This window comes from Pteropus alecto, unplaced genomic scaffold (genome assembly GCF_000325575.1).
Source record: "Pteropus alecto unplaced genomic scaffold, ASM32557v1 scaffold7, whole genome shotgun sequence".
In the NCBI taxonomy this organism is placed as follows: domain Eukaryota; kingdom Metazoa; phylum Chordata; class Mammalia; order Chiroptera; family Pteropodidae; genus Pteropus; species Pteropus alecto.
The window spans coordinates 4,020,024-4,042,493 of NW_006494614.1; the positions used below are offsets into that span (position 1 = coordinate 4,020,024).

A 22,470-nucleotide genomic window follows, 5' to 3' on the forward strand; every position below is an offset into this window, starting at 1 on the left:
CTAAAGAAGAAAGAAATATTACTTTAAAATACTGACGTCCAAAGATGGAAGTTCTCTGGGAGAATGAATAGGGTCGATGCCAATGTTCATTTATAGCTGGCTAATATTGTGTTACTGCTGAGTGCTCGAGCAAAGACAGAAGCAGAGCCAAATGGAATGATTACACTGTGGTGCCATTCATGCTAAGATAGCAGCAGGCCCAGTACACTGCAGGAGCACTTGGCTGGGGATGCCTCATTTCATGCAGGGAAGCCGTGAAATCATTCTTCATGTGAAAAAAATATCCAATTCCATGTTTATTTGGGGAATTCCTTGCATTTGCTTTATAAGGAATGGAGGTAAAAATACGGCTCTAGGGTCCACTGTAGGAACGTGGCCAAGTCACTGACATGTTTGTTTTTAGCATCATTGTGTAAAATGGATGACTACTACCTACTTTTACAGGGTAAAATGAGATAACGATAAAATGAGATAACCCAGGTAAAATTCTTAGAATAATGCCTGGCATATTTTATAGAGTAAAAAAGAATGTAGCTGTTACTGTTATTGTTGTTAATTCCATGAACAAATAAATCTACTTCACAAATAAGACTGCTAATTTTAGTGTTTACACACTGCCTACTACATATCAGGTACATATGAGGTAATTCCATATATTATCTCTCCTTCTTACACCTTTCCCCACTCCTCACTCCTGCAAGGCAGAGAAATTCACCCATTCAATTCGCACATCTTTTTTTGAGTGCCTACAGTGTTCCAGGCACCTTTCTAGGCACCATGGATATGACCACAAGTTTCCTCATTTCATGGTACTTAGAGTCCAGGTTTGGGCCAAGCAGCTAGCCTGTAGTGCCATCAACTGACAAGAGTAAAACAAAGGAAGAAAGAGGTTTGCAGGAGAGATCAAGAGTTCCATTTGGGGATATGCTGTGATGCCTATTAGTTATCCACATTAGAGATATCAACTAAACAGAAAAGTATGAGTCCAGTTGGCAAACTATAAACCCGAGAACAAATTTTCCTATCTCATATTTTTGTATGGCCTGTGAGCTAAGAATAGTTTAAGAACATTGCTTTACTTGCATTTTTAAAATCTTAATTATGTTTTTCATTAATAGAACTAAATTATTAGAGCACTTTTAGGTTCACAACAAATTGGGCAGAAAGTGTAGAGTCTTACATGCCTCCTGCTCCCACAGATGCAAAACCTCCCCTATTATCAATATCCCCCACCAGAGTGGTACATTTGCTATAATCAAGGAACCTATATTAACACATTATTTTCAAATTTTTTTCAAATTTCATAGTTTACATGAGGATTCACTCTTGATGTTGGGTATGGATAAATGTAAAATGTCATGTACCCACCATTATAGTACCACACAGAGTATTTTCACTGCCCTAAAAATCCTGTACTCTGCCTATTCAACCCTCCTCTCCCTAAGCCCTGGCAAACACTGATCTTCTTACTATCTCCATTAATTTTGCCTTTTCCAGAATTTCATATAGTCGAAATCCAAAGTATGTAGACTTTTCAGATTGGCTTCCTTCATTTAGTAATATGCATATAAGTTTACTCTATGTCTTTTCATGTCTTGATAGCTCATTTCTTTTTAGTGCTGAATAATATTTCGTTGTCTAGATGAACCACAGTTTATCCATTCAAATCTGAGGGACATACTGGTTACTTCTAAGTTATGGCAATTATGAATAAAGCTATTATAAACATTCATGTGCAGGTTTTTCTGTGGACATTAAGTTTTCAACTCGTTTTGGTAAACACCAAATAGTGTGACTATTGGATTGTATGGTAATAATATGTTTACTTTTGTGAGATGTCTTTTGCAGATATTTTCTCCAGTCTGTGGCTTGTATTTTTCATTCTCCTGACACTGAATTTTGCAGAGCGGTTTTTAATTTTAATAAAGTCCATCTTATCAATTATTTCTTTCATGCATCATGCCTCTGGTGTTGTATCTAAAATGTCATCACCATACCCAAGGTCATCAAGGTTTTCTCCTCTGTTATCTTCTAGGAGTTTTATAGTTTTGCATTTTACATTTAGGTCTATGATCATTTTGAGTTAATTGTTTGTAGAGGATATAAGGTCTCTGTCGAATTTTTTTTGCATGTTCCAGTTGAACAACTGTTCCATTTTAGACAGATGTCTCAACAGATGTTCCATTTGTTGAAAAGACTATCTTTACTCCATTATACTGCTTTTGTTACTTTGTCAAAGATCAGCTGACAAAACTTATATGGGCCTATTTCTAGGCTCTCTATTCTGTCCCATTGATCCACTGTACTTTTTCAACAATACCACACTGTCTTGATTACTGTGAATTTATAAGTCTTGAAGGCAGGTAGTGTCAGTCCTTTAACTTTGTTCTTCTTCAATAATGTGTTGGCTATTCTGGGTCTTGCCTCTCCGTATAAACTTTAGAATCGGTTTGCTGATATCCACAAAATAACTTACTGGGATTATGATTAGGATTGCAGCGATCAAGCAGGGAAGAACTGACATCTTAACAATATGGAACCTTTCTATCCAAGAATGTGGAATATTTCTCCATTTATTTAGTTCTTCCTTGATTTTTTCTATCAGAGTTTTATAATTTGTCAGACAGATCTTGTTCATAAATTGTTAGATTTATTCCTAAGTATTTCATTTTTTTAGGTGCTAATGTCAAAGTGTGGTTTTAACTATTTTAGTAGTTGAGAGAAATCCAAAAGATGAGTAATATGTTGTGATATATGAACAAAATGAAATTCAGTATCCATAAATGAAGTTTTACTGGAATACAGCCATGCTTATTCATTTACATATTTGTCTCTGGCTGCTTCCATGCTACAACAGCAGAGTTTAGTAGTTATGACAGGGCTTTATATGGCCTGCAAAGCCTAAGTTATCTACTATCTGGCACTTCATGGAAAAAGTTTGCAGATCCCTTTCCTGGAGTGTAGGTGGGGACTGGAAATCAACAGCATAAGACTATATCAAATAGCGTGTGTCTAGATGACACTCCCAAGGAAGCTAGTTAGACTAAATAGAAGAATCATAACACAAGAGGAATTCAGAGCCCATAGAGGGAGAAGGAGAAAGCAAAGACACCTGGAAAGGAATGACGGGGAAAGGAGCAAGGGCACCGAATAAATGCCCATAGAGTGTGGTGTCCCAAAAGCCAAGAAAGAAAAGTCTTCCCATGGAGAGGCAGACTGGCTGTGCTAAATGAAGCTGAGAGGTCATGATGACATTGTTTAATTGGTTTAGTAATATCTGTGACTGTCAAGAACACATTTCTGTGAAATGCTAAAGATGGAAGTCTCCAGACTTGATGAGTGGAAAAGTGTATCAAAAATGAATAGAAGCAAGTATGTTTATGCAACTCTTTTTATGAGTTCCGTTGTGAACAGAAGCAGAGAAATAAATGATAGCTGAAGGAGAATTTAAGAACAAGAACAGGATTTTGAAGGATAAGCAATAGAGCATGTTTACATGCTGGTGGGAATGTTCTAGTAGAGAAGGAGAAACTGATGACAAGAAAGACAAAAGCAAGGATTATGGGAATGATGTCTGACAGGGTAAGAGGGAGTAGAAGCCAGAGCTCAATCTCCTCCGCCATAAAGGATGGGAATACACAAAATAAGTTCACAGAAACAGTGAGGTTTGGGTTTGATAGTGAAAAGATAACCTTCCTGTCTGCATCTATTTTCTCAGGGCAGGTGAGTTTCCCTCGTGGCATGTTTGCTGGAGGTAGGGTAACAGAAGGGAGGTCGGGTTTGAGAAGAGAAATGAGGGGAGGAAAGACAATTTACTACAGAAACAAATTAGCATTGCCTGGCAAGAATGAGTATCCAACTGAGATTTGGGATCATAGATTTGAAGTGAAGCAGTAATCTTTCCAGCAACAATCAGTGGAGTTGATACTTACAGTGAGATTCAACTCATATTTTCCAAAGTTGCCACAGGCTAGAATCAAGTTTGGTGCCGCCAAAGGTCATTGGCTACATTCTTTGGGCTGTGCTAGGCTGTTTCTACCCTGACATTTACATAGCTATGATCCGTTTTTTAGGAGCTATATTCATTCAATTACCACATATTAAATGGCTATTTTTTTCTCCTTCCAAAGTAAAATGCAAATTAACCCATTATTTTTCGGGTAGTACTCTATAAATTACTAAGGTACAATTATTAATTCTCTTATCTGGACTAGCGTAACTTTTAGAGCATCAAACATCCTCAGGTACTTCACTGTGCTCCATACACAAATAATTTGGGCCTTTGGCAATCCATTTCCAAGAAATGCAATGGTGTGTTGGTCTGGCATTTCTAATCACTGTTTGACTCACTCTGAGAAAGCATTCACTGCACATTTTTTCATCAAATGCATCCCTAACTTCTAGTAAGTCCTTAACACATAGTAGGTGCTCATTAAGTATTTGATGAATTAATGAGTCTCAACTTGAGAATAACTATTAATGGATGATTTTTATGACATATATAAAGGAAATATTATGTTCACAAATTAACTTAGGACATCCAATGCATTTGAATTAGTCCTTCATTTGAATGTTTACATCATTATTCTGCTCAAACAGAACCTACTTGCAGTGTAAATCTTCTCAAAAGTTCTATTTGGCCAGTTATGTTTTTTATCTTGAAATTAACCACAAAGACCATATGTTTTTGCTATCAATTAGGTTTCTGTGAAAAAATCTTGTATTTAGAATTGTAAAACTCCCATATGCTAGCACTTCATACAAATATTAAATGCTTCCAGCAGAGGGCTCAAGAATTCTATTTTAAGGAAAGAAGTTTAAAAAATTTACTGTCCAACAGCAACTACTGTAAAACTCTTTCAGAAGGCAATTCACAAAAAATACATTCTTCTTCTTGATCAAGTAATTCCAGGTCTCTGAATTTATTTAAAACAATCCAAATTTTTAAAAATAGATTACAATAAGGTGGAATTATTTATTTACTATGAATTTATGGATAAATGTACTTTTATCTAATTCCAGAAAATGAAGTAAATTTTAACCACAATATACATAAAATTACTTTGGCATATGGGCAAAGGCCAGAAAAAAAACTCCAGAAATATAACATATAATGTGTAAGTAAGTGAGAATTTGGGTGAATATTGATTTTCACTTTTATTCTTATTTATGTTTGTATAAACATTTAGGTGATTTTTTTTTCATTTTCAAAGATGAAAAACAGTAATTTATTTTTTACAGAATTTGCATGTCCCCTATTTTTAGGGATGGAAAAAATTTAGGAAGCAAATGAAATGGCTTAATTATAGAACAACTTAGGGATTCGAAGACATTTCATTTTTGTAGGCAGAACCAATGGGGTATAGCACCCATTATTCATGCCTACAAATAACATTATAGTACTCCCTGGGATTCCTCTCTTTCAGACAGAGATCCCAAATCTCTCTATTCGCTTTATTGATTTACTTATACTGTATCTCATTTTGAGAAGGATCTGAGGCATCAATCCGAGCGTTTAAAAATTAGGAACATAAATAACTTGAGCTAAGAGAAAATAGGAAACAAAAAAATACGATGTCACAAAAAAAAAATCTTCATAACTATTAAAAGTGGGCCACAAATGTGGCTCTAAGCTTCCTAGCATCAAAACTAAAAAGGAAATGTAACCTAATACAAGAAGAAAACACTAAAATAAATCCTAGTTTCTCCAAGCTCTGAGATCTAATGGAAATTTTCCTGCAGACATCAAAAGTGTCATTGAATGACTACACTTTCAATGCCTTTTCGAAAATGTATTTTATAGAGCATTGCATAAAAAAGTAAAAGTTAATAAAGAGATTCTTTAAAACCCAGAAATTCTGTATTCAGACTTTCTACCTTGATCCAGGTATAAAATTTAGAATAGCTGAGCAGTGGTTCTTAATGATAGCAGTATAACTTTCTAGGGAGCAATTTGGAAATTTGTGCAGGTATTTTTGGTTGTCTCGGCACGGGAGACACTACTGACATTTATTGAGCAGTGGCTAGGGATGCTAGATGTCATGCAATGTACAGGATGGTCAACAACCACAAAGAACAGCCCTATATCCTGCACATTTGAGTGCCCTTCTGGACATGCACATAAGTGAAAAACTTAATTTATACAAATCTAAGCCTAGAATCTAACTCTGTTTTACATATAAACACAATTTGTGTTTATGTGTCAAGATACGCTAAATTCTTCAAGAATACTACTACAATAAAAATCAAGAGAAGACTAATGTTTTGTTTTGTACGGAACTTAACTAAGAGTTGTTCACTATTTTAGAAAATCATGTCACCTCGAGCATGCCTTTGTGGTATCTCAGTTGCCAGCAAAACATTGATGTGAGTCTGCACTGTCTGCAGCTGTCCCAGGCATGGCAATGCTATCTGTAGGTGGAGACAGCTGACTATTTTATTACATCTTCTGGAAGAGTTCTGCCTAAACATGTACATACTGAAATACAAATTATTTTTATTCTATCCTTACCTTCTGTTTATTCTTTTTATATGGTTAAGGCATTCTTATTGATGTTTAGAGTAATTTGTATAGGTAGGTTACATTATTTAAAAATTTCATTTCAGGATAGTAGAGGTGGCCTTTTTATAGTAAGGTCTGATAGATGAGGTTGAGAACCATCAAGCCAGATGAATAGACTGCATATCTTCTGGGAATCCATTATGTGTATAATTTCTCCCAAATGAACTTTTATTTAGAGCTGTCCAGCAAACAGACTGAGGCTGGAATGCAATCATTCTTTTTTACTGAATAAGGGGAAAAGTTCATATACTTTAAATAGACATCAATAGGCTGACATCTTACGCAAATTAAAGAGCTAATCAAGATTCTGAACCAAATAAACTATTAACCTCCCTCAACTCAGAGGTGATTTGATGGAACACCTAAAGGAAGGATCAGAATTTCCTTAGGGAATGATTCTGAGTGTAGCCAACACTCAGAAGTTCCAATGATCAAGAAAGAACACAATTGTAATGATTTCTGATTAGAAATATTCCAAAACAGCAGTTACTGAGCAAATAGCTCACGTACCACAGCAAAGGAAAAATTTCATATAGACACCATAAAATATAAAATGTTTGGCAATGGAACTCTCTGCTGAAACATTCAAGAGAAACAAGTGCACACAAGTGCAAACTTCAGTCTGAGTTAACTAAGTGGCTGACCTACTATATGAGTTGCTGGATATTAGCCGATTCTACTTTGGAGTAGAATGTCAACTAGAAAAGGACCAGTTGTTTATTGCCCCACTATGACAATAAAACCATTATCAAGAGCATACAGGAAATACTTCTCCTTCTATTCCCTATACTGGCAGTAGGTGAAGGTGGAAGGTAAAGAGAGCTGGAAGGAGAGTGGAAGAAAGAAGGACAACAAGTCTAGTTCATCTGAATGGAGTTTCATAGAATGAACATAAGGTTAAAAGACAGATGGGCCACAGCCACTCTTGTCATTTAATATTATCTCAGCTATCCAGAGCCCCTCATAGTGCTATTGGTGTGCATGTTTTGTACACATGAACTCAAGCACCCTGGCCCACGATGGGTTCCTAGGCACAGAATTGATGCCAAGAAAGATTATAAATGCTATAAGTATATTGTTCAAATACATTTTGTTTTCATTAAGTAACAGTTTCACAATGTCCCAGAGGAAAATTTCTTTGCCTAAAACGTGACTATTACTCAAGTAGAACGCTAGCCTAATGTAATAGAGTCTGACTCCATTTGCGATGTTTGACTCCTGACAGCTTTCAAGTCCCACCATTCCCTCTTCCCTGTTTGCTCCAAAAATGGGAAAAAGTACAACGAAGTCTGAGTGCTCTCTCCCTTGGTGCTGGTGGGAAGTTCAAAGCATGCAAGCCCCTGCCCTTGTGGGGAACCCTCCAGCTCTACTCCCTAACCACAATAAATGCCAAAGTCAAACACCCCTGTTTGCATTCTCAAGCCATTTCTGGACCTGCCTGAAAGCCTTACAAATTATTAGAGAAAATCCAGGAAATTTTTTTTTAAGTTGAAATATCAAATTTATTACTAAATTGGAAAGCTGATCTCAGAAGTGTGGCCATAGCTACACTTCCTCACAAAGAGATGTTTTAGACACTGAAGTGCTGAGCAAATGGCTTTCTAGTTCCTGCAGTATAAACTACACCTTTAGTAGAGTCTGACCAGACAGCACGCACATTTAAAAAGGGAGAACAAGCTTCCATGAAGAAGAGACTGTCAGAACTGATCCTGCTCTAAATGACTTCACTTCCTCTGAATCAACTGTCCTCCCTGAGGAACAGACAGGCTTTGGGCCCAGTGAACTTGTCCTTGGGTCTGCAGTTGAGAAAGGTAAGCTTCTGGGAGGGAGGCGGAAGGGGGTCAGTCTAAATCTGGACTTCTAAAATCTCACTTCTCATTTTTTCACAATAAACAACCAGGTCTCCAATCTGTCTTTGCCACTTTTGACCACCCAATCATGTCGAGGCTTTATTATTTTACTTGATATCTTGGGAAGCAATAAAAATTCCATTTGGCATATGGCTCTTGTCTGTCAAATTGATCAACACATTCTACGAAACCACGAATGGGAACATGTAACATCTTCACCCCAAAACAGTAAGCAGACACATCTGCTTGCTTGTTCGTTTCAATAATCCACTGATAAAAGAGAAAATCTCCCCAAAGGCAAATGATGTAGAGTTTCAAAAGATCCAAGAAAGCAAAAAGTCGCTGATGGAATTCAAACTTCCTCCCTTCATTTCACTCTTCTCAGACTTTCCATGTCAACAATCCAGTTATGAATTCTGGCACAGCTCTTACAAGAATTGAGGTGAGGAAAATATGATCACTTTCTGCACAATTCGAAATGTTCTTCCTTAGAATGTTGATTTTAGACTGTGCCCTCTAGAGCCTGGGGCACAGTGCAGGTACCTCTTTGCCTTCTGTAGGTACAAAAAGGACTCTACAGTTAAAATATTTAAACCACTGAATAGTCTTAACATTGCTCCCAAGAAAAGCATTTAAGAAAACTCCCAGGTTTGTTCCATGTCAACCATTTAGTTCAACCAGGTTATATTTATAAGTAAACACGATGGGGACTTTTTCCATGTACAGTGACACATCTATCCCTGAAGGCATGGTCCATGGGAAAGCAGTTCTAATTAAGACTCCTGTCATTCTGCTGTTGGGCCTGACACTCAGGTCTCCAGAGAAAAGTATTATGCTTAGAGAATAAATACAGTTTCAATGATCATCAAAATGCAATGCCACAGTGTATGCCTTATCAGGGTTAGATTTTAAAAAATCAGGTGAACATATTAGGGAATCAAAAGAGAATCAGGAAGAAAAATTTCACTATGTAAGAGCATGGAAATTAACAGACAGTTTCCCTTAGTTTTCAATTTGATTGCAGGAGTACTTTTACATAACTAAAATTATAGCTAAAAAGTTTATTTTTTCACTTAACAGAGTATCAAACTTGTCTAGACTTCCAAAGACTTCAAAATAGTAATATTAATGGTAACACAAAATATCCCTGTGAAGAATGTACTGAAGCATTCTCTGGAATAGGGAAAGGTAATTAGGATGGGTCTCCCCATAGAGATGGGTTCTTCCACGATGTTGAGGAGTCAAGGGCTGGTGTTACTGGATAATGAAGAGAAAAGCAAGGGAACACAGACACCAAAGAATCCTTCTTCTTTAGTTGCCCGGATATGACACAGCTGGTTATGGCTGACAAATTAACAGTACCTGGAGGTGGGAAATTTTAAAGAGGACTACAAATATCACCATCATTTGGTGCATAGTTTCTCTCTCCACTGGGTTTCTGGAATCTCTCCATCAGGCTACAAGGACAGACCAGGACAGTCCTCTGGAGAGTGAGAAAAAGTTAACCAAGTGTAATACGGAAAGTGTTTAGCACAGTAATTGGCATACAGTCTTATGTTCCTTGATATCATCACAGCCAGAGTGCTAAATAATAACCTTTATTGTGGTTCTCAGTTCTATTTGCTTCCATTTTTGGTCCTGAGTAACTCTAATTCCTAGAGGCTTATTCCAAGACCTCTGGGGTTGGAAGTCATTCATCTTCTGAGCAGCACTCTTCTCTTTATAAAAAGGTCTCAGTGTTAACTGCTCCTCACTGTCTGGCTGGGCTTTCTTAGCAACACCTGCTTGCTCCTGGGTGGCTGATGTCTTGTCTAGTTTGGACCAAGATTTCTTCTCCCAGGCAACGTCTCCATCAGCATCCCCTCTTCCCTCTTCTTCCTCATATCTTTTCTACTCAGGGCTGGTCTGCAACACGAATGAATTCCTGGCCAGAGTTGGAAAGTGAGATTGAGAGAGTCCAGGATAACAGAGACCTCTTACCTACCAGAGTAAGTGATAGTTTGTGGGGTTTTTTAGGTTCATGTTGTTCTTTCTTCCCCAAGGCAGATCTGCCCAGTGACAGTTTATATCACACCGTTTGCTTCCGACCTAGCTTCCAGCACCAGCCTGGAACAGGGCCCGCAGAGCAGCCTGGCTTCTTTGCCCTCCATGGCTGGTTCTATTCCGCATGGCTGTGCAAGGGCACCCACAGAAGCCGCCATGCATCCTGAGTTCTGCTCAAGCTGTGTCTCAAGCAGGTTGTGCCCACAGGAAGGGCACGTGTCTTATTAGCACGAAGGCAAAGTGTGTGCTTGCTCACCCTGTGTATGCTCCTTATTATATATAAGAAGAGTGCATGCACTTTCAGAGGGTGTATTAGCTTTAGGTGGAAAGTCTCCTTTTTCTTTAAAATTTCTTGGATGAAATCTGTGACCAATTTTAAGAAGGCTAGGTTATAGAGCAGTGTGTAGGAGGAACACACACTCACATCTTGTTATACTTAGCGGCATTCATTCATCACACCCACTCTGTACTTCCAATTTCTCTCCCAAGACAGCAACAATTTTCAGACACTTAAAATACCGACATTTTATACTATGCTTACTACAACTGACTAAAGGTATAATTAGTTGTTACTAGAAACTATAGGTAGATAAATTCGATGTTAACACAGATTTTTACAAATCCATATAGCTAAAGACTACATAGCAGCGAATGTCCACAATAGTAAATAATAATTAAGAAGTTGAAGAACTACGAGTTCGTTCACTATTCCAAACTCTTTGCTTAATGTTAATGTCAATTTCTTAGTAAGCGAAAGCAGTTTTTTTAATTTCTTAAGTATATTACAATTTCACTTTTTGCCATCATCTGCATTCATCTCTTAAAGGGAAAACAGATTTATTATAAAGTCATTTTAGTGTTTAAGAAACCAAACTGCCGTGGATGTTTTCCAAGAGACACTATATTGATTTCCACTCAGCAGCATAAAATAATCGCATATAGAGTACAAGAGCAGCAACTAAGAAATCTTACGAACTGAGTGTTTGAAAGGCACCCAGGTTGAGAGAACCATCAAGAGTGTTCACTCTAAAATGTCCAAACATTTCCTTGCCTCTTTCAAGAAAGCATAAAAATATGACTTAACTTTTTCTTAATAACATAGGACATTAAGAAAGAACAATGAATTTGAAATGAAAAGGACTGGGCTTGACTCCCTAAGTCAATACAGACCAGGAGAATGATCTTAGTTATTCATTGCACCTTCCTGGGCTTGTCATCCTTACGGTGGGATCATTGCGTTCCTCAAAAATGCCTAGAAAATTAGGTTAAACAGCACATATAAAGTGCCTTAGGGAAGTGCCCTGGCTCTTGCAGTAGGTGCTCCATGACATGTCAGCACACTTCCTGCTCTCTCAGCACACCATCTGAACAGCTGAGTTATTGCTATGTGCTGCAGGCTTGTAACCCCTCTGTGGATGCAACTGGTCACTAGGCAGAATAACTGTAATTCCAGGTCTGGCTCTAGGGCTTGCTTTTATTTTTTTAACACTTATATCAGATACCTATACATATTTTCTCAATTGGCTTTTTCCTCATAAAAGTGGAACATGAGCATATGACTCTTAGGCAATGGGATATGGCTGCCCTTCTGCAAACTTCTTTCCCGTTGCCAAGCAATTTTTTTCACCCTTCAAAAAGTTGGCTTCCCTTATGCTATTTTCAGTGCATGTTTCATAGACCTTTGTGCCACAGATTATATATATTGTGAAAGAAGCCACAAGATAATCAAGGCAAACAATAAGGCAGCCACTTATATCCACACGAGTGTTATACTTCAGCCTTCACAGCAATTTTTGTGCTCTTTTGTTTACTAATGTTTTAAATGTGATCTGCAGCTCATAGCCTCTGAGCTTAAAACATTTAGTTGTTAATGAAGCTAAGTACAGAAACTATTTACTTGGGTAGCTGTATCAAAGAAACAATATTTGCTATTTCATCCTCATTGCACGCCAGTGAAGTGTGAGCCATGAGTTATCAATCATACTTTAGAGATGGACAAATGCAGGTGTGACTGTAATTCAGGTGTGAAGAGAGAAATATACACAGCCGGTTACAACTGGTATTTTTCTTTGTATCTGTAAACCAAAAAGCTTACAACACATTATTTACTCACCTCTCTAGAAATATCTTTTGGCAACTCTATGAACAATGACCATCTGCCTTAAGATATCTGGCTGGGCTGACAATAAATCTGTTACCCATCTCCTTTCTATTCCTCTTTGTACCTGCTTATTGATGGATAATTTTGTTTCCTTTCCTACCTTCTATTTTCATTTCAGCTGCCAGACTTGCCTCAATTAGTCTATGAAACATATCTTGAACTGTACTAGCTCTAGAAAAGAGAATGGGCAATATCATACATTTTAATAAATCTGTAAAGAAGAAAATTTAGTAGAAGAGTGAACTCCCAACATTCAACAAATACCACCTTCTCTGTGAAGATTTACACTGATGGCCCAGTTGACCACAACCTCTTTTTTGTCCCCACTGCCTTGTATTGTTTCTACTATACCTCCCATCACAGTGAGAATGTATAATTATATATATATATATTCCTCTTTCCCCCACCAGGGTGTGAGCCTGTCAAGAGAAGAGGCCCTGATTTTAGTGTATAAGGCACTGAACATAAATTGGACGAAATAGAATTAAAGAACAAAACTTTATAAAAAGAGGATAAACATCTGGCCCATATCTGCGTCGATTTAGCTGAGTGGTTCTCAAATTAAAATGGGGGTGGGAAATGGGTGAAGTGGGTCATAGGTACAAACTCTCAGTTATAATATAAATAAGTCGTGGGAATGTAATATACATCATAATGACTATAGTTAACAGTATTGTATTGTGTATTTGAAAGATGTTAAGAGAGAATTAAAAGTTCTCATCAGAAGGAAAAAAATTATAACTATGTGTGGTGATGGATGTTAATTAACTTATTATAGTAATCATTTTGCAGCAGACATATATCAAATCTTTATGTTGTACACCTAAAACTAATACAATGTTATACATGTCAATTATATCTCAACTAAAAATAATTTATAAAGGAAAGGTTTTGTGTGCTCTAACAATTTTTTCACTAATACAAAACTAGTTAGGAACCACAAAGATATGGATTTATATTGTCTTTATGTAGTTTTGTTTTGATTAGCTCTAACAGCTGTACACTGATATGGCTCTTGGATTCTATTAGTTGTCATTATTATGCTTTCATTAAAAAAAAGAAAAAAGAAAAATGGATGTTCTCTGGAGATCCCTGTAAATCCTACAACAATTTTAGTGATGAACAATTTCGGCTTTTAAACCATAACATTCTAATCTATTACTTGACATCCTGACTCTGAGATATGTGTGGAGGACAAGGTGCCAAGATGCCAGCCATAGCCTTTAATATATATTTTTTTGGTTTTGTTTTTAAGCCAATAAAGCCCAGATTGAGTCACTGAACTCCAGTGATAACAATGAGAATTCAAGTGATCTTGCAAACGCTTTCCCGTGTAACAGTTCTTTAGAATATATTAAAATTACACCAGCAAACCATTGAGCTAAGATTAAAATACTACATTCCCTGGGTCACATTTAAAATCATACTGCTTTACTTACCTTTCCATCATTTTAGTTATAAAATTAAGTAGCTGTGCAACATTTTTTTTAACATCAAAATGAATAACAAGATAAATAACTAAATCTCATACTTCAAGGAAAATCTCCTCTGGTTAGGTACAGTTAAAAATGCTCAGCTTCTCGGATGGCATTTTGTATCGTACCTGTCCCGTGTATGCAAACTCCAGAGCCTGCTTTAAGCCAAGGCTTGTCACACCATGTAAATTCACCTCATCAGCTCCACTTTCCACCATACAAAGACTGAACATTGCCTGAGGTGGGAAAGAAATGAAAAAAGAGAGTTATGGGACTTAAAAAGCAAGGGAACAGGACAAAGTTCTAGAGAAACTAGAAAAGAAAAACATTTACAAGTTAAAGATTGACTTTGGTTTCTGAAACGCTTCTACAAAGCTTCATTCATAGAAGTCACTGCAAATCACTTTGCTGTGTAACACACAAACAGCACTGCACACCTCACACGCAGAGTCTCAATCTACCACAGCCGTTCTCTGCAGTGATCATGTTTAGGCTCACTCACTGAACTTGCTCTTGATCCTGACGTCTCAAAGCTATCACGAAACGCGTGGCATTCCCAGTCATGCCAGTAGGACATGGAAAGTAGCAACCTTGTCTCCCAACTTCTCTTCCTTTTTCCTGCTCCACCTCACTGACACACCTCATTTCTCTCATCTGACGCATATCACAATACTCTATTCCAGTGGTTTTTAAAATGTGGCCCCTGGATTGGCAATATCACCCAGGAAATTGTTACAGATTCTTGGTGCCCAGGTCAGACCTATTGAATCAAAAACTCAGAGTGGGGCCCAGCAATCCGTGTTGTTGTAATGGGTCACCAGGTGACTCTGATGCTCACTTGAATTTGAGAACCATTATCTAAGTTATTCAGTGAAAATCAATTTGCCCCCATACCAATTCTCCAAATGGCCAACTTACTGAAAATCAGTTCTTCCACTGAATGACAGTATGTCAAATGGAAACTTGAAAATTAAAAAGTAAAAACTTGCTAAATTAAACAAATGCATGGGTTTAACCTTCCCGCAACAAAAACAGCCCACACTAATTTATACACTTTTAACAACTTTGACTTAAAAGGTATAAAGAGAACATTCAATTTTGTGTTACTGATGACGAAATATATTATTTAGATTGTATATGTCTGTTTATTGAAGAATTAACCTTATTCTGCCTTTGCCCTGGGCTTCTGGAAGGCGATCTCTAGGCCCCTGGAATATCCTGCCTGATCAAAGTGTCTTTGTGTGTCCAGAGGCCTTTACCACTGATAGTCTAGCAACATGATTTATGATGGGGGTCTGGAGCCATGCCATTTCAGTTCTGACCTCCAGAGGAACTAGAAACTAATGGTATTAACCTGACCTCCAGGAGAGGCTGAAGACAAACATCAGCCACACAGGGTGTCTGTGATTGAGCCCCAGTAAAAACTCTGGATACCAGAAGCCTGGGTAAGCTTCTCTGGTTGCCAGTCCTCTGTGCATACTGTCACACAGCATGGCCTGGAGGAGGTAATACAATGAGTTCACGGGTGAGGTTGACCAGAAGCTTCACATGCGGTCTCCTTCTGCACTCTGCACTCTGCACTGTGTCTCCTCTCTCGGTTGGTTCTAATTTGCATCCTTTCCCTCTAATAAGACATACAAAAGCTTTCAGTGAGTTCTGTGACTCTGTATAGCGAATTACTGAACATGAGAGAAGTTTTAGGAATCCCCTCAAATTTTCAATTGGTGTCAGAAGTAAGAAAAGACTTGAGGGAACTATCCCTTGAGATTTTGGAGTTGGGCTAACTTCAGAGAAATAAAACAAAAAACCAAGCACCACCACCAACAACACACCTCACTGTTCCATGCAGTAATATTTAATATTTCAGTTTACATGAAATCTTTTTAATATTAAAATATGCTATTTTGTTTTGCTAATATATTAATATTCATCTTTTAGCAATTTTTCATTTTGATAAATTTATTGTTGATCCTCACAATTCTATACATGTTAAATTAAGAATATATTTAACTTTCAGAAATTTATTTTATCATGAATAAACAAAATCTAATCTTTTAAAATCTAAGCAAAATCTATCCTTTAGAAGCTGTTAAAGGCGAATAGTCAATATGGTAACCTGGGAACCTGGTTAGTGAGTGAGTTGATCTGGCTTCCCACTACCGCCACTGGAAGTTAAGGTACTATGTGGTAGGTTAGGAACACTGGATTCGAAGTCACATAATCCTTGGTTTGGTGAAGCATAGTGGTTAGGGGCAAGCTTGAAGTTTCTATTTTGGGATAATGATAAAATAGAATGAAGTTTCTTTTATGAATTCTCTTGTTAAAAGGATTGATACTTTAAAGTACCAGTTTCGAGACTTGGTTTTGGTTTTTTTTGTTTTTGTTTTTGAAATCAAGTGTGGCTATACATAAAAAAAATGCTCATGAGAAATTGACTTTAATGGTAAATGGATTCTGCTTACGTATCTGTAGATCTGAAAATTTAAAATTAAAAGCACAGGTCATAACGAAAAAGTCTTTCAATTTGAATACTTCTGAATTTTTCTCTAGACTTCCTATAGCCACTTTTAAAAGAACAAATTTCAGTTGTTTTCAATGTCTCTTTTTTATTATATTGAGTGTTTCAGTTTTTAATATTCCCTGCACTAATTTCTTTCTTCAGATCTTCCAAGTTGCAGTTGCACCTGATGTGGTGACCAGCTGCTCTCCATCAACCCCATATGCAGAGCAAGACAGAAATGACTCAAACTGCGGAAGAATTATCTGGGTTAATGAAATGGAAAAAGTTAAATAACAGAACAAGCTGCCAAGGGAGTTTTTCGAACCTGCTTTCCTAGATGTCTTTCAAAAGCAACCAAGGCAATTGGCACAGAACAGGCATCTACAGCAAGAGGGGTGTGAGCTACTGAGCTTGAAGCTTGGCTAGGTAGAATTGGGGAGAACCCAACCCCTTAAATAATGTACATATATATTTGAACATTTTTTATAAGCCCTAAAGGAACACCAAATTGGATACTGTCGTTATATTATATGGTATGACTGAAGAGGGAAGAAAAAGACTATTAATTTTGCTCCATTTACATAGTATTATTTCGATCATTACAATGGACATGAGTTACCTGTGTATTTCTAACAATTTCCTTTTGAAAACTTTGTTTTATTTTTAATGCTTGGGACTGTGCAAGAAGACACACCTGATTCAAATCCTAGCTCTATAACTTACTGGTCATGTGGGCAATTTACCTTGAACATGGGACCTTGGCTAATTCGTTAACTTCTCTGAAGCTCAGGCCCCTTATCTGTAAAATGAGAATCATACTAATCTCACAAGGTTGTCTTGATGTTTAGATACAATGATGCATAAGTCAAGCATAATACCTGGCACACAGCAAGTGCTTAGTAAATAGAAACTGTTATTCTAATCGACACTGTCCTACTCTATTATGTTTCCCTTTGCTCCCAATTGGAATGAAAGCTAAGAAATAGTCTCTTCCCCCAGCCCTCTGTCCAAATCCATTCCTTTCAAATACTTTCCTGATGACGATCCTATTCAAAATCCCTATGACTGGCTGCAGGACTTCGTTTTCACTACATGCTCCCATACCCTACTTTAAGGAAAGACTCTATCATAAAAAAAAAAAATCACCACCATTTCAATAAACACATAACTTCCATTCCGATAGCATAACATATGGTTTTAGAAATTTAATGTTACACATTTAACACATCATAATTTTTAAAAATTAGAAAATTGGTTAATTTAAAAAAAAAGGTTACTATGAAATCAAGGTCAATATCTTGAGTTCAATAAACTTACAAGGCACCTCAATTAGGAAAAGCCTCACAGCATTCCACCAAAGTAAAGAAGAACCCAGGCATCTGACACAGTGCAACACCAGTTGCCTAGGCTGCCCAAGCTCATGAAACAATGTCTAGAAACCTGCTAGAGCCCATGGGGAAAAACAAATCCTCCTGTGGTGGCAAAAGAGGTGATGAGGTCAAACTTCTTGAAAAGGCAAACTAAGCTTCATGAAAGTGGGCTTCATATCTTCCTCATTCACTTAGGAGATCCTAGACACTAGCATTGCCTGCATGCAATAAACAGAGGTCAATAAATAGATGAACGAACTGACAAGCTCTTCAAAAAGTCAGCTGCAGATGATACCCAGCTCTTTTACGTTGTTGTAAACAAAAATAATTTATTTGACTTGAGAAAAAATTTTCTGGGATCTAAAACATAGCTAAAGTTAAAGAGTATCTACCATAAGCTAAATAGAAATTAGTTCATTTGGAAAAATTAAGAACATATGGTCATGTCCTCTGTCATGCCACAACATTCTGCCAAAGTATGGGATAAGGTTCTGCCTAGAAACATAAAAGCGCTGTGCAGACTCTTCCTTGGTTCAGACTATTTTGCCTTTGGGAGAGCCTTGTCCAGGCTGAGATTTACGGTTGTCACGGCTTACTCTTGGCTGATAATGTGCTGCCACCACCACAAATCTTTCTAATTGAAAACCCAGTTTGTAAGAATACAATCCACTTTAAATGCCTACCACAAAGAGAGCTGAGGATTTATAATGTGTCATTGCTCCTGTATTTCACATAGAAATGACACGAATTGAGTCCTAAAATCACAGTACGTGAATTGTTTCCCTGAATCATGTTAGCTGTCATGCAGTCACACGATGAGTTACAACCAGTTTTAGGTTGGTGCATTATGCTAAGAAGTCGACCAATGGAATTCCTACTACATCTTCAAAGCTAAGTAGAACGACAGCTGATAGACTTTTTTAAGCACTTAAAACTTGGTGAAATATGGCCTTTTTTACCTGGAAACTATGCGTAGCTTTGGAGTTGTGTGGATATGGGCAAGATGTATTGTGAATTACCATTTTATCAGAAATCCAAATGATTTTACATGTGAAGTAACTGGAGTGGGTACATTCAACCCTTATCTTTTATGACAGAGTTAAATAAAAGTAAATAAACATATTTAAAGAAGCACTGAAAAGAGCAACTTGCAATGACTGCAGCATATCTAGCCTGATCCCCTACATCTTTTATATGCCCAGTGTTATAGAAGTAGTGATGTTTACAATGGCCATGAGGCATTACAGAGATTTGCACTAACTTCCGAATCAGCACAGATGACATTTTGCTCATATTAGTGTTAATGGTCATTATCCTTTATTGCATTTTGGTTCTATCTCACATATAGAATGTAGTAAATCTCAGGTAATGAGACTGTTCAATTTACCACAATAGCCCATTTCCCTGATGCTAAGGAGAGAAGGGTCTTGACCGCAGTTGAATTGGTCTATTTACCTTCTTTATCTCTCAAATGCAAAAGCAATCTAATCCCTTTGGGCAGCTTAATGGCCTGAAAGAGTGGGATGGTCTGGTTGGAGGGATTTTTTTCCTCCTTATATGTTTTATAGCTGTTTTAATTCTTCCTCAAACAGTATAATAATACTCTCTGAGAATAAAAGATCGGGACAAACAAAAACAGTAAAATTATATTACTATAATTATAATTAGACAACAAAAATTAGTATTTCTAAAATATCAGTTTCCCCTCACCTTAGCCATATAAAGAAAAAAACATCTTATATGCTAAAAACTGTGAAACATATTGGTTTTCCTAACATCTTCAAACATGTAGCTTGTTTATTCAAAAAATCTAGCTGTATTTCACAGTTTTGCTCTTGGCACAGTTGCTTCTTAAATTAACTTCGTGGTGATAATGAGCCCTTCAAAACCAGCATGATTATGGCTTATCCTATTTCTCTTCAGAATTCTCCTCTTCCTAGATGCAGCCATATTTCAACTACTTGAGTCTTTTGGGGGAGAATGGAATGGAATGGAAAAAGAACACAAATCAAATTTTAATTTTTCTCAGCTAAAGATATAGTAAATGTATAAGCATAAAGAAACGAAGACTTTCAGGACTTTATAAAATGGATTCCATGGGAGCCGTGACAGTAATGTCAACTGGTTAATAATGGGAATGCCTAAAACCACAGAAACATCAGCCATGACTGTCCTGAATAAGCACCCATCTGCAGGGGCCAATAAGCATAAGGTCCATAGGAGCTGATCCCTCAGACAGACGACGCTCAAGCCTAAACCAATAGCATTACAGATGGGTGCGCTAAGAAAACTGACCTTCTGCCCATCATAGCCATTGGCTTGGGACCAATGCAAAACTATCCTCAATGCCGGTCAACAGAGCTCGCCTCGGAGATGCTAAGGACTTTCATCCCTTAACTCTGTCACGTAAGACTCTGTACTTCCCCACTTCGTGTGTTGTGTTTAACTTGTGTGGATACCTGATTGATTTATCCGAGAAGGTTCCCCTCAATAAATGTGACATTGTGGAAAGACACAAATGTGTTCAAGGGTGTTACTTTGGTAGCTGCTTTCCTTGCTCACAACAGTAAGTGTGAAAGCCAAAATCTGTTGCCCACCATGAAGTCAGGTTATCCATATATAGTATTTATCCTTGTCAATTGTTAAGTACTCTGAAAAATAGCATCCATGCATCTGGCTTTATCCTTGGACCACCCTCTCAGATCTCTTGGCTTCTGCTCACTCAAGTGCTTGTTACTTTCTAGCTTATGGTTATATCCCTTGGGTATACGTAAAGAAATCTATTCTTTTATCTTTAAACACACTTCCTATTGAATATATTTGATAAGCCAATATTGAATGAAACTTTCCCAAGAAGAGACCTTTTGGTCTGTCCTCATAGGGCAGTCAATGGCACAATCCTGCCTTTTAACATCTTAAGGATACATTGAGACCAAACCTGGATTTCTTGCATTTTGACAGCTGTCCTAAGACAGACTTTGGGGTCTGCATGAAAGAGCGACTGAGCAGATGTGATAGAGTCTGCATGAATCAGGAGAAGTAGCTATAAAGAAAGAAAAATTTTAGAAGACAATAAAATCAGAAAAGGTTGAAAGCCTCAAGAGAAAAAGAAGAGATGGAGGAACTGCAGAGGCCGAGTGAGGGATTCTGTATCGATTAAAATGATTGGCATTCAGAGAGAATTCTGTGAATAAAACACAGAGTGGCTCTTATGTGGCTCATCAAAGGTGCACTGGGTGTGTTTTAAGGATCACAACTAAAACCAAGCTCAAGTGAGTAGTCAGGATCTAGTTATTATGTCTGTCATGGGTGTAATGACAGATGTGCCAGCCCTGAACCATAAAGTATGTATCTGTACAAGCACTAAAACATGCTATGTCTGTCTCAGAATTCATGAGATCCTCACATACAATTTCTTACTCCTTTTCTACACAGAACTTTTTGGAAGAATGGTAAAGATTATAGTGTGGAATCACCTCAATTATCACTTCTTATTCCACTCTTTAAAAACCCAACATAAGTTAACAATCACTCTTAAAATTTTAACTCAAATTTCAATAATACTTCTTTATTTTCAATGTCCTGTCTTAATATGTTTTTCTTCAACATACTAATATAAAATAAGGTGTGTAAGACTATAAATATAAGATCCCAATCCAGCTGTGGAATTTCCTTCTCATCTTTCATTTTATTCATCACTTTTGTTTGACAGCTGAAAGTCAGGCAATATACACTGGAGCCACTTTCTCATTATTAGGCATATACACAGATGAGGGCAAGAGCCCTAGCTAACACACTGCTTCTTCTGACTCCATTAGTTACTAAGCAACCACTTCACTGGAACCTTCCTGATACAAGGCAGAACAGACCAGTTTAATATGAAATGTTCAGGTCATCCCATATGTTCAAGTTCACTCTTTTTGCAAACATATTTGATGTTTTGTCCATGTAGGCTACATGCAAAGTCTCTACATCTTACAAAATGGGGAGAAAAGAGTTTAATAATAATCCGCAACAGTTCAAATATCTTTCAAAAGTAACTAGATGAAGAACTTCTGTTAAACTCATGAAAATGTATATATATGTATACAATTTTAAAAGTGATATGAATCATTTGATATGACAATCTCTCATCACTTTAGCACCAAAAGTGTCTAAATGAGACGAATACTGGGAAATCAATCTTTCAGAAATCCAGGCGTGTAAGCCCAGAATCCAATCAACATCAGATGGGCTAATTAAAAGCAATTGATTTAACAATCAGCTGAGCCATCCCACAGTGTGGTCAACTCATTCTGAATCACTTTTTTATACAAATGAGAAGCAGAATCAAGGCATATCTATAGATCCCAATAATTCTTTACACCGGTGTATCAGACATACGATCAGCTGTCTTCCCCTCTTCCATAAAACATCTGTCCTTGCTCAATATGCAATTTCTAAAGGTTTGAAATTTTCATCAGCTTTATTATCCTTCGAACATGTGTTCCTGTTCTTTCAGATGAAGCT

At 37.2% G+C, this 22,470-nt stretch overlaps 1 protein-coding gene across 1 annotated transcript in view; it reads right to left on the reverse strand.

The window, feature by feature from the left end:
- The window catches only part of KLHL32 (kelch like family member 32), a 176,857-nt gene that overhangs the window by 92,803 nt on the left and 61,584 nt on the right, over nucleotides 1-22,470 (reverse strand). Inside the window, exon 5 of the mRNA XM_015600301.2 lies at nucleotides 14,220-14,327. Within this exon, the coding sequence (XP_015455787.1) occupies nucleotides 14,220-14,327 (108 nt within the window). The remainder of the gene's footprint in view (nucleotides 1-14,219; nucleotides 14,328-22,470) is intronic.